Source organism: Mesoplodon densirostris, chromosome 1, assembly GCF_025265405.1.
Source record: "Mesoplodon densirostris isolate mMesDen1 chromosome 1, mMesDen1 primary haplotype, whole genome shotgun sequence".
Lineage (NCBI taxonomy): Eukaryota > Metazoa > Chordata > Mammalia > Artiodactyla > Ziphiidae > Mesoplodon > Mesoplodon densirostris.
In genome coordinates, this window is record NC_082661.1 from 15,802,923 (window position 1) to 15,820,108 (window position 17,186).

Genomic DNA, 17,186 nt, shown 5'->3' on the forward strand with positions numbered 1-17,186 from the left:
TACTTTCATCATCTATTTGTTGTTCTACAGAAATTTAAACTCCATGAGCTATTTTTTAATCCAGTATTCATTTAAGTTTCTCGATTCTGTTATTCTTCATTTCCTCTCATGTTTCAATGTTTATATCTGAGATCATTTTAAAACTTTCCTCTGCTTAAAGTCCTCTCTGTAGTATTTCTTTTGGCTCCAATCTAATGTCAGTAAAATCCTTCAGATTTTTTTGTTGTTGGAAAATGTACTTATTTGACCTTGATTTGGAAAATGTGCTTGTTGTTTATAGTTGACAGATATTTTCCATCAGCACATTTTCTCCCCGCTAGTGCTTTCCATTGAGAAGTCACTTGTTGGTCCTGGGACAAGTAGGCTAGTCTAAGCGTGAAATTCTCATGGAGATGGCAGGAAGGCAAACGGAAACATGCAAGTCCTCTTAGGTTTTAGGCTCAAAACTTGCATATCCGCACTACTGCCTCATTAAATTCTTCTCCATCTTCCAAGGCTCTTATTATCCCACACCACCACCCCAATCATTCTACATCACCACTTTTCTATCATACAATCTGGTTTCCAGCGATTAAGAAAATCTGTTTGCTCCCTGATGAAAATTCTTTCATTAAACTTTGAAAACCCATCTCTCTTGCCTAGAATTCCCTCTCATACATCTGGTCCATGAACTCCTATTCATCCTTCAAAATCTTGCTTCAATATAACTCTCTCCAAGATGCTTCCCTGCTTCAATATCACCTCTGTAACATTAACAAAGGTGGATATACAATTTAGACTCTCCAATTCGCAAATACCATTCACATTAATGTTAGCCACAGTGAATAGCTCAGATAACATTTTATGACTGAAACAAAACCAAACTATGTCCCTGACATTTTATATAAAGGCTCTAGGAGAGAGTCTTTTCCCTTTTCTGTCCAGGATGACTAAATTAGGATTCTATAAATCCAACTAAAATAGAATAGAATACAGTCAACATACTTTGTGAAACAGAACCTACAAATAGAGAGGGAATAATTACATTAACCAATTCAAAAATTATTTACATAACACAGTATAAAGAGTGTCAAGGCATGCAGTTTTAGGTAAGATGGTCATAAGAGGAGACACTGAGTTCCTGAAGTTCCTAGAGACATTTCCTTTGGATGCCCTGTTTTTATAAGCCTGTAATATCCCTTGTGTTACTTCAAAGCTAATTTAAAGTTGGATTTCTTTACCTACAACTGAAAGAATGCTGATTAACATATTTTATGAGCTACTTGAGGGCAGAAACTACTTTGTGTACCATTTTATCCCCTAGCAAAGTATCCTGTGTGTGACTGAAATTTAAGAAATAACTGCTGGAGAGTGTAGCCAAAAATTTATATAAATGTTCAATATCCACCCCATTTCCATAGGAAGCACTACTTTATATTAGCCTTTGACTGAATAAATACAGAATTAAATACTAAGTAAATAACAATTATTACCATTCCTTTTTATTTTGTTAGTTTCCTGCAGAAATTTATAAAGTTCTATTATCATGCTAGTAAGTTTCATCCTATTAATAGCAAGATTACACCCAAATTGGATCAAGCCGAATTAAATATTTTTCTACTTTCTTACGTATCAGTAAAAACTTCTCCTTATTCATCTAATACTTTTTAAATTGATCTGTTAAATCTGTTCAAACATATATGGGAACCTTATAACTGAAAGTAGTCAAAAGAACTGAATAGGAAAATGTACCACATTAGAGTATGAAAATACTATTTACATTAATTAAAGCAAAATCTATGTGAAATGTTTGGCTTACAAAAAGGATATGATACAAAGATGTTTTGTTATGCAAACAACAAATAATTAAATATTAAACTCTTCATACATTTTTTATGCTATAGCATATAAAAAAGAATTAAATTACAAGTAGAAAGTTCTAAAGTAACTTGAAGTGTTTTCTTTCAGCTGTACACACAAAGTGCTCTCCCTGTGTAACAAGTCTACTGAAGCAAATATTTTAAAAATTCAGTAAAAATGATCATAAAAGTTAAATGCTAATTTTTATCAGAAACCATTTTTGCTTGTTTGAAGCATCACTGATACAACTTTGTGAAAAGAAAACAGTGATTTTTATCTTTGGACAGAGGATTCTTGGTACCTCATGGTCTGATGGATATTTTTCAACAGGAATTGGGTTTTTGTATTTTTTAATTTCAGATACTTTTCAAAATAACTGCCTCCATAGAGTGTAGTTTGTAGATATTTATGAACAATTTCATCTTTGGATTGTAAACTTTCTCATAACTTGCAGCTTCTTGAAATTTGAAATAGTGTGTGCTAAGGAAATCTAAAATATACAGACATATGTCTACAAACTGACTGCCATTTATCTGAAAAGTACTTGAAAACTTAAATACAAGCTATTAATTAAAACAATTTACAAGTAAAAGCATAAAACACATACATAGTAACAGTCCCATCATTCAGCGAACAAATTTATGGCTACCATATTAATCCAATTACCATTCAGACTCAAAATTAAATGTAGGATTTCTACTTCCTTCCAAAATGGAGTGACAGGAAATGGATTTATCCTCCTGCCGAAACAACTAGTAAAGCAGACAAAATGTATGAAACACTGGTGTTCAGGTATTGGATATCAAGCAATGCAGGACAATGATACCTGAGTAGAGGAATAATGAGGTAAGCCTTCTAATGCCACAGATGATTGTGGATTTAAGGCTGGATCAAAAGGAGAGTGAACACAGGTGTAGTCCCGAAATTTTCCTGAATTGAGGAAATGCAGCTGGGAATTCTGGAAAAGCCAAGGTGGCTACAGTGTACAAGACAGTATACTGGAGAAGACAGAACTGCCCAGAGTCCCCCGTGAGTCTTCAGGTGAATACTACTTACTGGTGAAGAAACTATCCAAGGCTGGAGAAAGAACCATATGAAAGGAACAGAGAGAAGAATCCTCAAAACTCACATAGGGTTGGGAACAGTTCATGGTCCAACCAGTCAGAAGTGGATAACCTGTAATTCATGTCTCACAAAGTAGAGTACCCAGAAGGGCAGTGCCTCAGGAATGGAAAGATTAACCCTAGGCTAAATTATGCTTTGCTCCTGCCGATCAAAGCACAAAAATAAGCCTTGAAAAGATCAAATTTTTCCAAGTAAATTAACTCCACTGCAGAAAAAAGCTAAAACTTATCTATCAAAATTAATAAATATCTAGCACCTGAAAAGGTAAAACTCAGAATGTCTGGCATGCAATCAAAATATGACTCATAAGGAAAAGCAAAATAAAACAATAGGAAAAAAAGCCTCAGAAATGACACAAATGATAGAATGTGCAGACAAGGACATTGAAAGAGTTATAGTAACTGTAATTCCATATGTTCAAGATGGCAGAAAATCAATGGACCACGTTAAGTAGGAACATTTTTTCTAAAAACCTTATCAAAATTCTAGAAATAAAAAATATAATGTCTGAGATGAAAAATACACTGGATGGGATTAATATGAGATTGGATACTACAGAAGAGAAGATTAATGAAGTTGAAGATATAAGTACCAAAAATATCCAAAGTGAAACACAGAGAGAAAAGAAAAGAATGAATAAAAATCAAGAATAGAGCATTAGTGGGCAAAGGAACAATTTCAAGCAGTTTAATATACATAAAATTGGAATTCCTAAAGAAGAGAGAAGTGGGGAAAAAAACTGAGAAATAATGGCTGAACATTTTCTAAATTTCGTGAAAACTATAATTTTATGAATTTATGAAGGTCAGTAAAACCCATGCACAGGAAACATAAAAAAAACCACACCTATACACATCATAATCAAATTGGCCAAAATCAGTGATAAAGAGAAAAAAATTTTTAATGCAGAAAGAGGAAAATGAGCCATTACATACAAAGGAACAGTAAGGTTAAACACATTTCTCATTAGAAACAACAGAAACCAAAGGACTGTATAAACATCTTTAAAATAATGAAAGGAAAAAGCTACAATTTAAAATTCTTTAACACCCCCCCAAAAAAAGTGAAATAAAGATTTTTTTCAGAAATACAGGCAGATATAATGCATTGTCAGCAGATCTACACTAAACTGTTAAAGGACGTCCCTTAGGCAGTAGGAAAGTGATATTACATAGTACACACTGCTATATTTAAAACAGATAACCCACAAGGACCTACTGTATAGCACAGGGAATGCTACGTTATTCTGTAATAACCTAAATGGGGAAAGAATTTGAAAAAGAATAGATACATATATATGTATAACTGAATCACTTTGCTGCAGACCTGAAACTAACAGAACATTGTTAATCAACTATGCTCCAATATAAAATAAAAATTAAAGAAAAAAGAAATTTGGATTTACAAAAAAGAAAAGGAAATGATGAATGATGGAAACAGTAAATATGTAGGTAAAAAAAGATGTTTTCTTATTTTTAATATCTTTAAATAAAACTGACTATCAAAAATAGTAAAAGCGTAGTGTGAATTTTATAATACATGAAGCAGTAAAATATATTCAACAATGGCACAAAGGTCAGGGGGAAGGAAATGAAAGTACACTTTTTAAGGTTAATATACAAAAAATGAGTGATGTAATATCTCTTATAGACAATGAAAAGTTTAAGATGTATATGATAAACTATAAAATAATCACTAAAACAACACAACAGAGTTGTAGCTAATAAGCCAACAAAAAGGATAAAATTAAATCATAAAAAATGCTGAATTCAAAAAATATGGCAGAAAAAAGAAAGGAATGAACAATAAACAAATAAGAAAAATAGAAAACAAATAGCAAGATGTTAGATTTAAACCCAAAGACATACAGTAATACCTCAAAGATATTGCAGGTTCAGTTCCAGACCACTGCAATAAAGCAAATATTGCAATAAAGCATTTCACTTAATGTTTTTTGGTTTCCCAGTGCATATAAAAATTATATTTGTAAAAAAAAATTATATTTGTACTATATTATAGTCTGTTAAGTGTGCAATAGCATTATATCTAAAAAAATGTATTGGGTTGGCCAAAAAGTTCATTTGGTTAATGAATATGTTGCTAGATAAAGCTCTTGATGAAAATGAAAAAATATGTCTTTTATTTTTACTTAAAACCAAATGAACTTTTTGGCCAACACAATACATACCTAAATTTAAAAATTCTTTATTGCTGAAAATGCTAACCATCATCTGAGCCTTCACTGAGTCCTAGTAGTAACATCAAAGATCACTGATCACAGATCACCAAAACAAATATAATAATAGCAAAAAAGTTTGAAATATCATGAGAATTACCAAAATGAGACACAGGGACACAAAGTGAGCAGATGTTTTGGAAAAATGGTGCCTATAGACCTGCTCAACTCAGGGTTGGCACAAACCTTCAATTTGTAAGAAACGCAGTATCTGCAAACTGCAATTAAGGAAAGCTCAATAAAATGAGGTATGCCTGTAAATATATATATGTTACATGTACATGATTTAGGATTGGATGAAAAAGACAATTATACGCTACCTAAAATAAATCCACTTTAAATATAAAAGCACAAATTGGCTAAAGTAGAAGGATGAAGAGTAACATAGCATTCTAGCAGTAATTTTAAAAAACTGGAGTGACTTTACTATTAATATTTGGCAAAATAAATTTTAATTTCTTGTAAATAAATTTTAAAGCAAAGAATATTACCAGGAATATAGAAAGACATTTCCTAACAATAAAGAGGTCAAGTCACCAATTCATCAAGAACACATAAAAACCCTAAACATTTATCCATCTAAGTAAGAGAGCTTCAAAATACATGATGTAAAAACTGCTAGAACTACAAGAACAAATAAACTAACCTACAGTTACAGTCAGAGATTTCGACGCTCATTTTTCAAATTGACAGGGCATCAATGTGGACACTAGACGACTTGAAAAAGAGATCAACCAACCTGCCCTAATTGACATTTGTACAAGACTTCACCCAACAAGAGGAGAACATGCCTCTTTTGCAACTGTCCAAGGAACATTTACCAAAATAGATTCATATCTGGGTGCTATGGTCTTCGAAAGGTGATTAGGTAGGTCATGAGGGTAGATTGCTCATGAATGGGATTAGTGCTCCTATAAAAGCAGTCCCACAGAGCTCCCCATCCTCTTCCATCATGTAAGAACACAGCAAGAGGGCACAGGCTATAAACCAGGAAAAGGGCCATCACCAAAACCTGATCATTCTGGTGCCTTGACCTTGGACTTCCCAGCCTCCAGAACGGTAAGCGATGAATTTCTGTTGTTTATAAGCTATGCAGTCAATAGTATTTTTTCATAGCAGCCCAAATGGACTAAGACACTAGCTTTATTCATTTTCCATTGCTGTAGTAACCAATTAACCCAGTGTTAGTGGCTTAAGACAATTCATATTTACTGTCTTATAGTTCTGTATGTTAGAAATCTGATAGAGGCTTCAGTGGACTAAAATCAAGGTGTCAGCAAGGCTGCATTTCTTTTTAGAGGTTCTAGTGAAGAATCTGTTTCCTCAACTTTTGTAGCTTCTGGAGTCTATATTCCTTGGCTCGAGCCCCCTTCCTCCATATTCAAAACCAGTAATGTTGCTTCCCTCTGACCATTCTTCTGTAGGCACCCTCTGACCCTGACCTCAGCCAAAAATGGTTACATTAAGATTCATGTAGTTAGGTTGGTCCACCCCGGTAACTCAGAGTAATCATCTTAATGTCCTAAACTTAATCACATCTTCAAAGTCCTCTTTGTCCATGTAAGATAATATATCCACAGGTACCAGAGATTAGGACGTGGTAACCTTTGTGGAGCCGTTATTCTGTCAAAAACACTGGACCATAAGTCTCAATAATTTTTTAAAAATTCAAATCATTCAAAATATATTCTGCAACTACACTGGAATTAAATTAGCGATAAGTGACAGAAGCGTTTCTAGAAATTCTCTAAATAGTTGGAAATAAAATATCCCACTTTTAAATACCCCACTGATCAAGGAGGAAATCAAAAAGGAAATTAGAAAGCATTCACCTTAAGACATCAGAAAAAGAAGAGCAAATTAATGTCAAGGAAGCAAAAGAAGGAATAATTAGAGAGAATAAATTAATGAAATAAAAAATAGAAAAATAAATGAAATTAATAATTCTCTAACCAGACTGACCAAGAAAAGAAAAAAAGAGAGGGGAAACTAATTACCAATACCAGGAATTAGATGACATCAGTGGATGATATGTGAATATTGTTAAAAATCTTTTGCCAATAAATTCTACAAATTAGATAAAATGGGAAAGACACAACTGAGAGACACAAACAGACAGAGCTCATTCAAGAAAAAATAGATAACCAGAAAAGCTCTCAATCTATTAAGGAAATTAAAGTTGTAGTTAAAACATTCCCATAAAGAAAATCACAAGTTAAAATTCATTCAATGTTGAATTCTACCACAAATTTAAGAAGGAAATAATGTGAATTCTATATCAATTCTTTCAGAAAATTACACAGGAAGGAATACTTCCCAATTTATTTTATAAGGCCAGCAGTACCATGCTACAAAATCAACAAGATTATAATAATAGAAAACTACAAACTAACATGCCTCATAAACATAGGTACAGAAATTCTTAAAATTTTAACAAATCAAATGCAACAATATATTAAAGGTATAATACAAAATGACTAAGTGGAGCTTACCCCTGATTAGTAAGGATGGTTAAACATTCAAAAATCAATGTAATTCAATTCTATTAGCAAATAGATCTCAATTCAAATAATTTTACTATTTTATGTTTAAAAATGGAAAGTTTATTACAGTTCTGTAAACAAACACACATACTCATCTGCCTTAATATAACATATCCCATAGGACTAATGTGGTGATTTTACTCAAAGACTAAGAACTGGGCTCTACCTATCTTGACCATCACGGTTATTTTCCACATTTTATTATTTTGGGAGAGTGGGATATTTTAACTTCATTATTCAAATTCTGGTTTGGCTTCAAGAATATATTACTAGTATGATCTCAAAAGAAAATCCAATTTAGAAAGTTAATTTCTAACCATTAAATATTCATGAACATTCTAAAGTAACTGTGTAATTTGCTTAAAAATAAAATATAATTAGATAGCCATGAAATAAAGGGCAGGAAACAATAAAAAATGTAACAATTCTTTCATTTTCAATTACTATTTAATAAGCTCAAGGATGAGCCCTTTTGTCACCTTCAATCATAATCTGAATAAAACAAGTGAAATCTGATTAACATTTCTATATAAATCTTAGAAAATGAAATGATATATCTAGCATCCTCAAAGTCAAAATTCTAAAAAACTACAAGGAAATATTTCTGGCATTCTTTTTTTTACTATATTAGCAACTAATTCAATCACAATGAAAAAGTAACTTTATCAAATTAATTTCTATTACTATTTACTGAGTAGTAATTTGTACTAATATTTCTTGAACAGGTAAGTAATTTCCTTAACTTAGACATGGAATCAACCTTACAATAAGAATTTTTCCAGCAAACAAATGATTTTTACAAATCACTCAGTCCTCCCACAAATCACATAGAAATTAATATAAATAAAACACGCAAAATTTTCTATATAAAAGAAGAGTAAATGATCTGTAATTTTTTAAAGATTATAAAACATAATGGCTCAGCACAGAGCTTGGCACACGTGAGCTATTTAGTAAACTAATTTGAATTCATTCTAATCAAACAGTCATAAAAGGGTGAATAAATAAATCCCAACATTAAAACATATAGACTTTTTCTTTTATAAAAGCATAAATTAAGAATACAACCTTGACTATTTCAACATAGAAAGAACATCCTAAATGTTCCTAGCAATAAATCAAAAGCCTTTAGCAGGCTATCACTAAACACAATAAAAATAAAATATACAACATATATAGAGTAGATAAATCAATAGTGAAAGGTAGTGAGCCTTAAAGAATTAACTATTATGTACTGCTAATCCTAAATTTTTAATGAAGGTTTGAATTATGTTCAGTATATAATAAAGATTACTAAACACAGCAAATGATTTCAAGTTGGATTGTAAGAAAAGAGTATCTATTTAACCCTCAAAGAATAAAAATAATCAGAAAATACAAACAATATAGTTATTTCAAATTTTGATGCATTTTTAAAGAATATAATCTCAATGAAAAATTAGTACATTCTTTGGTTAATTCCATATTATTTGTGTAAACATTTTTTACAAAGACACTCATCATCACAGACATTAACTGTATCCTTTGTATGGAGGGTCAATACTTGTTTTCATATTGCTCAAAATATACAAATCTTTATCACCTCTTTGAACAAAAACAGCATTCTTTTTGTAATGAAAATACTCAATGGTCATTAGATTAAATACTATTAACACTTACCTGTATTTTAATGGGCCATGAAAAGTTGCTGACGTACACATAGAACGTAATGTTTGGATTGCTTCTAAAGTTAAATTTTTCATAGGAAAAACTATCTCTGTATTCTTTTATATTAGTCTTGGAAACTATAGGGGTCTCCTCCCCAGATATTGTTCCAGCTAAAATGTAAATAATAACAAATTTAAATAATTCATATTAGGAAACAGGTATCTTTATTAACATAATATATACATATATATATTTACTTAATTTTTGTAACTATACTTATAAGAACATAACTATCCAAATAAAGTCATGTTTTACAACTTAGAATGACAAAGAAAAAGAAAATGAGATTTGTCACACATATTGATATAATGGAAACATATTTAGTATAAAAATTATTTTTTAAAGTGATACCATTGATTAAGTGCTATGTACTAGGCACTGGCTTAGAGACTTTATATTCTATTCTAAAAAAAAATTTATCCCAGAGATATTCCAGCTCTGTTTTTCAAACTGAAAACTGAGCCTCAGAAAGATTAAGACACTTGCCTTAAGTTTATTATAGCTACTGAACAGTAAAGTCCTTTTTGGAACTCAGGTATATAAGGCTTCAGAAACTGAGTTTTCTCTACTTCTCCAAAGAGTCTTTCAAAACAAATCAGTACATATTTCACATGTCTCAATCCAATTTAAAAATGGAAAAGAAATCAAATTTTTTTGTTTACCGCAAATTGAACCACCACTACTTTGAATAAATTGGGAGGATACAATTTAAAATATGAGTTAAACGTTCAATTAGTTAAACACATATTGGGTACTCAATAAATATTTACTGAAATTAACCAAATGGAAGAAAGAATTTCCAACAATCTAACCAAGCCCTCCACCTTAACAGTAAAAATAACTAGGATATGAGCAACTGAATTAATTTCTAACTGATGACCTCTTCCAAAATAACCTTGGATGCTTTTTAAAAATGCAGATTTCCTGATGACATCTTCCAAACTGATAAATCAAAATTTCTGAGATTTGGTTCTGGGACTCTGAAGGTTACAAGTGATCTCTTGCATATTAAAACCACTGTTCTAAAATGATTACACAGGTTTTATGTATTTATGTTGACAAATTTTAAAACTCTTGTAGAGTCAGTTTATTATGCAGAATTTCAAATTTACAGTACAAGTTATCATGAATTCTTTTTTTTATTTTTTTATTTTTTTTATTTTTATTTATTTTATTTTTTTTAATTTTTTTTTTATTTTACAAATTTAATCAGTTATACATATATATATGTTCCCATATCCCCTCCCTTTTGCGTCTCCCTCCCACCCTCCCTATCCCACCCCTCCAGGCGGTCACAAAGAACCGAGCTGATCTCCCTGTGCTATGCGGCTGCTTCCCACTAGCTATCTACCTTACGTTTGGTAGTGTATATATGTCCATGCCGCTCTTTCACTTTGTCACAGCTTACCCTTCCCTCTCCCCATATCCTCAAGTCCATTCTCTAGTAGGTCTGTGTCTTTATTCCTGTCTTACCCCAATGTTCTTCATGACATTTTTTTCTTAAATTCCATATATATGTGTCAGCATACAGTATTTGTCTTTCTCTTTCTGACTTACTTCACTCTGTATGACAGACTCTAGGTCCATCCACCTCATTACAAATAGCTCAATTTCATTTCTTTTTATGGCTGAGTAATATTCCATTGTATATATGTGCCACATCTTCTTTATCCATTCATCCGATGATGGACACTTAGGTTGTTTCCATCTCCGGGCTATTGTAAATAGGGCTGCTATAAACATTTTGGTACATGTCTCTTTTTGAATTATGGTTTTCTCAGGGTATATGCCCAGTAGTGGGATTGCTGGGTCATATGGTAGTTCTATTTGTAGTTTTTTAAGGAACCTCCATACCGTTCTCCATAGTGGCTGTACCAATTCACATTCCCACCAGCAGTGCAAGAGTGCTCCCTTTTTTCCACAACCTCTCCAGCATTTATTGTTTCTAGATTTTTTGATGATGGCCATTCTGACTGGTGTGAGATGATATCTCATTGTAGTTTTGATTTGCATTTCTCTAATGAGTAAAGATGTTGAGCATCCTTTCATGTGTTTGTTGGCTGTCTGTATATCTTCTGTGGAGAAATGTCTATTTAGGTCTTCTGCCCATTTTTGGATTGGGTTGTTTGTTTTTTTGCTATTGAGCTGCATGAGTTGCTTATAAATTTTGGAGATTAATCCTTTGTCAGTTGCTTCATTTGCAAATATTTTCTCCCATTCTGAGGGTTGTCTTTTCGTCTTGTTTATGTTTTCCTTTGCTGTGCAAAAGCTTTGAAGTTTCATTAGGTCCCATGTGTTTATTTTTGTCTTTATTTCCATTTCTCTAGGAGGTGGGTCAAAAAGGATCTTGCTGTGATTTATGTCATAGAGTGTTCTGCCTATGTTTTCCTCTAGGAGTTTTATAGTGTCTGGCCTTACATTTAGGTCTTTAATCCATTTTGAGCTTATTTTTGTGTATGGTGTTAGGGAGTGATCTAATCTCATACTTTTTTTTTTTTTTTTTTTTTTGCTGTACGCGGGCCTCTCACTGCTGTGGCCTCTCCCGTTGCGGAGCACAGGCTCCGGACACACAGGCTCCGCGGCCATGGCTCGCGGGCCCAGCCGCTCCGCGGCATGTGGGATCTTCTGGGATCGGGGCACGAACCCGCGTCCCCTGCATCGGCAGGCGGACTCTCAACCACTGCGCCACCAGGGAAGCCCTAATCTCATACTTTTACATGTCCCTGTCCAGTTTTCCCAGCACCACTTATTGAAGAGACTGTCCTTTCTCCACTGTACATTCCTGCCTCCTTTATCAAAGATAAGGTGACCATATGTCCGTGGGTTTATCTCTGGGCTTTCTATCCTGTTCCATTGATCTATCTTTCTGTTTTTGTGCCAGTACCATACTGTCTTGATTACTGTAGCTTTGTAGTATAGTCTGAAGTCAGGGAGCCTGATTCCTCCAGCTCCGTTTTTCGTTCTCAAGATTGCTTTGGCTATTCGGGGTCTTTTGTGTTTCCATACAAATTGTGAAATTTTTTGTTCTAGTTCTGTGAAAAATGCCATTGGTAGTTTGATAGGTATTGCATTGAATGTGTAGATTGCTTTGGGTAGTAGAGTCATTTTCCCAATGTTGATTCTTCCAATCCAAGAACATGGTACATCTCTCCATCTGTTTGTATCATCTTTAATTTCTTTCATCAGTGTCTTATAATTTTCTGCATACAGGTCTTTTGTCTCCTTAGGTAGGTTTATTCCTAGATATTTTATTCTTTTTGTTGCAATGGTAAATGGGAGTGTTTCCTTGATTTCACTTTCAGATTTTTCATCATTAGTATATAGGAATGCCAGAGATTTCTGTGCATTAATTTTGTATCCTGCAACTTTACCAAATTCATTGATTAGCTCTAGTAGTTTTCTGGTAGCATCTTTAGGATTCTCTATGTATAGTATCATGTCATCTGCAAACAGTGACAGCTTTACTTCTTCTTTTCCCATTTGGATTCCTTTTATTTCCTTTTCTTCTCTGATTGCTGTGGCTAAAACTTCCAAAACTAGGTTGAATAAGAGTGGTGAGAGTGGGCAACCTTGTCTTGTTCCTGATCTTAGTGGAAATGGTTTCAGTTTTTCACCATTGAGGACGATGCTGGCTGTGGGTTTGTCATATATGGCCTTTATTATGTTGAGGAAAGTTCCCTCTATGCCTACTTTCTGCAGGGTTTTTATCATAAATGGGTGTTGAATTTTGTCAAAAGCTTTCTCTGCATCTATTGAGATGATCATATGGTTTTTCTCCTTCAGTTTGTTCATATGGTGTATCACATTGATTGATTTGCGTATATTGAAGAATCCTTGCATTCCTGGAATAAACCCCACTTGATCATGATGTATGATCCTTTTAATGTGCTGTTGGATTCTGTTTGCTAGTATTTTGTTGAGGATTTTTGCATCTATGTTCATCAGTGATATTGGCCTGTAGTTTTCTTTCTTTGTGACATCCTTGTCTGGTTTTGGTATCAAGGTGATGGTGGCCTCGTAGAATGAGTTTGGGAGTGTTCCTCCCTCTGCTATATTTTGGAAGAGTTTGAGAAGGATAGGTGTTAGCTCTTCTCTAAATGCTTGATAGAATTCGCCTGTGAAGCCATCTGGTCCTGGGCTTTTGTTTGTTGGAAGATTTTTAATCACAGTCTCAATTTCAGTGCTTGTGATTGGTCTGTTCATATTTTCTATTTCTTCCTGATTCAGTCTTGGCAGGTTGTGCATTTCTAAGAATTTGTCCATTTCTTCCAGGTTGTCCATTTTATTGGCATAGAGTTGCTTATAGTAATCTCTCATGATCTTTTGTATTTCTGCAGTGTCAGTTGTTACTTCTCCTTTTTCATTTCTAATTCTATTGATTTGAGTCTTCTCCCTTTTTTTCTTGATGAGTCTGGCTAATGGTTTATCAATTTTGTTTATCTTCTCAAAGAACCAGCTTTTAGTTTTATTGATCTTTGCTATCGTTTCCTTCATTTCTTTTTCATTTATTTCTGATCTGATTTTTATGATTTCTTTCCTTCTGCTAACTTTGGGATGTTTTTGTTCTTCTTTCTCTAATTGCTTTAGGTGCAAGGTTAGGTTGTTTATTCGAGATATTTCCTGTTTCTTAAGGTGGGATTGTATTGCCATAAACTTCCCTCTTAGAACTGCTTTTGCTGCATCCCATAGGTTTTGGGTCGTCGTGTCTCCATTGTCATTTGTTTCTAGGTATTTTTTAATTTCCTCTTTGATTTCTTCAGTGATCACTTCGTTATTAAGTAGTGTATTGTTTAGCCTCCATGTGTTTGTATGTTTTACAGCTCTTTTCCTGTAATTGATATCTAGTCTCATAGCATTGTGGTCGGAAAAGATACTTGATACAATTTCAATTTTCTTAAATTTACCAAGGCTTGATTTGTGACCCAAGATATGATCTATCCTGGAGAATGTTCCATGAGCACTTGAGAAAAATGTGTATTCTGTTGTTTTTGGATGGAATGTCCTATAAATATCAATTAAGTCCATCTTGTTTAATGTATCATTTAAAGCTTGTGTTTCCTTATTTATTTTCATTTTGGATGACCTGTCCATTGGTGAAAGTGGGGTGTTAAAGTCCCCTACTATGATTGTGTTACTGTCGATTTCTCCTTTTATGGCTGTTAATATTTCCCTTATGTATTGAGGTGCTCCTATGTTGGGTGCATAAATATTTACAATTGTTATATCTTCTTCTTGGATCGATCCCTTGATCATTATGTAGTGTCCTTCTTTGTCTCTTCTAGTAGTCTTTATTTTAAAGTCTATTTTGTCTGATATGAGAATTGCTACTCCAGCTTTCTTTTGGTTTCCATTTGCATGGAATATCTTTTTCCATCCCCTTACTTTCAGTCTGTATGTGTCTCTAGGTCTGAAGTGGGTCTCTTGTAGACAGCATATATATGGGTCTTGTTTTTGTATCCATTCAGCCAGTCTGTGTCTTTTGGTGGGAGCATTTAGTCCATTTACATTTAAGGTAATTATTGATATGTATGTTCCTATTCCCATTTTCTTAATTGTTTTGGGTTCGTTATTGTAGTTCTTTTCCTTCTGTTGTGTTTCTTGCCTAGAGAAGTTCCTTTAGCATTTGTTGTAAAGCTGGTTTGGTGGTGCTGAACTCTCTCAGCTTTTGCTTGTCTGTAAAGGTTTTAATTTCTCCATCAAATCTGAATGAGATCCTTGCTGGGTAGAGTAATCTTGGTTGCAGGTTTTTCTCCTTCATCACTTTAAGTATGTCCTGCCACTCCCTTCTGGCTTGTAGAGTTTCTGCTGAGAGATCAGCTGTTATCCTGATGGGGATTCCCTTGTGTGTTATTTGTTGTTTTTGCCTTGCTGCTTTTAATATGATTTCTTTGTGTTTAATTTTTGACAGTTTGATTAATATGTGTCTTGGTGTATTTCTCCTTGGATTTATTCTGTATGGGACTCTCTGTGCCTCCTGGACTTGATTAACTATTTCCTTTCCCATATTAGGGAAGTTTTCAACTATAATCTCTTCAAATATTTTCTCAGTCCCTTTCTTTTTCTCTTCTTCTTCTGGAACCCCTATAATTCGAATGTTGGTGCGTTTAATGTTGTCCCAGAGGTCTCTGAGACTGTCCTCTGTTCTTTTCATTCTTTTTTCTTTATTTTGCTCTGCAGCAGTTATTTCCACTATTTTATCTTCCACCTCACTTATCCGTTCTTCTGCCTCAGTTATTCTGCTATTGATCCCATCTAGAGTATTTTTTATTTCATTTATTGTGTTTTTAATCGATGCTTGATTCGTCTTTAGTTCTTCTAGGTCCTTGTTAACTGTTTCTTGCATTTTGTCTATTCTATTTCCAAGATTTTGGATCATCTTTACCATCATTATTCTGAATTCTTTTTCAGATAGACTGCCTATTACCTCTTCATTTGTTAGGTCTGGTGGGTTTTTATCTTGCTCCTTCTCCTGCTGTGTGTTTTTCTGTCTTCTCATTTTGCTTATGTTACTGTGTTTGGGGTCTCCTTTTTGCAGGCTGCAGGTTCGTAGTTCCCGTTGTTTTTGGTGTGTGTCCCCAGTGGCTAAGGTTGGTTTAGTGGGTTGTGTAGGCTTCTTGGTGGAGGGGACTACTGCCTGTGTTCTGGTGGATGAGGCTGGATCTTGTCTTTCTGGTGGGCAGGTCCACGTCTGGTGGTGTGTTTTGGGGTGTTTGGGGACTTTTTATGAATTGAGGCAGCCTCTCTGCTAATGGGTGGCGTTGTGTTCCTGTCTTGCTAGTTGTTTGGCATAGGGTGTCCAGCACTGTAGCTTGCTGGTCGTTGAGTGAAGCTGGGTGCTGGTGTTGAGATGGAGATCTCTGGAAGATTTTCGCCGTTTGATATTATGTGGAGCTGGGAGGTTTCTTGTGGACCAGTGTCCTGAAGTTGGCTCTCCCACCTCAGAGGCACAGCACTGACTCCTGGCTCCTCAATTTGGGATGATTTGTTGTCTATTCATGTATTCCACAGATGCAGGGTACATGGAGTTGATTGTGGAGCTTTAATCCGCTGCTTCTGAGGCTGCTGGGAGAGGTTTCCCTTTCTCTTCTTTGTTCTCACAGCTCCTGGGTCTCAGCTTTGGATTTGGCCCCGCCTCTGCGTGTAGGTCGCCGGAGAGCGTCTGTTCTTCGCTCAGACAGGACAGGGTTAAAGGAGCAGCCTCTTCGGGGACTCTGGCTCCCTCAGGCCGGGCGGGAGGGAGGGGCACGGAGTGCGGGGCGAGCCTGCAGCGGCAGAGGTCGGCGTGACGTTGCACCAGCCTGAGGCGCGCCGTGCGTTCTCCCAGGGAAGCCGCCCCTGGATCCCGGGACCCCGGCAGTGGCAGGCTGCACAGGCTCCCGGAAGGGCGGTGTGGACAGTGACCTGCTCGCACACAGGCTTCTTGGCGGCGGCAGCAGCAGCCCTAGCGTCCCACGCCCGTCTCTGGGCTCTGCGCTTTCAGCCGCGACTCGCGCCCGTCTCTGGAGCTCCTTTACGCGGCGCTCTTAATCCCCTCTCCTCGCGCACCAGGAAACCAAGAGGGAAGAAAAAATCTCCTGCCTCTTCGGCAGCTCCAGAGTTTTCCCGGACTCCCTCCCGGCTAGCTGTGGCACATTAGCCCCCTTCAGGCTGAGTTCTCGCCGCCAGCCCCAGTCCTCTCCCTGCGCTCTGACCGAAGCCCGAGCCTCAGCTCCAGCGCCGCCTGCCCCGGCGGGGGA

General features: G+C 35.2%; 1 protein-coding gene across 1 annotated transcript in view; it reads right to left on the reverse strand.

The window, feature by feature from the left end:
* The window catches only part of ATRNL1 (attractin like 1), a 730,282-nt gene that overhangs the window by 419,357 nt on the left and 293,739 nt on the right, over positions 1–17,186 (reverse strand). Inside the window, exon 24 of the mRNA XM_060100355.1 lies at positions 9,403–9,560. Coding sequence (XP_059956338.1) covers positions 9,403–9,560 — 158 coding nt within the window. The remainder of the gene's footprint in view (positions 1–9,402; positions 9,561–17,186) is intronic.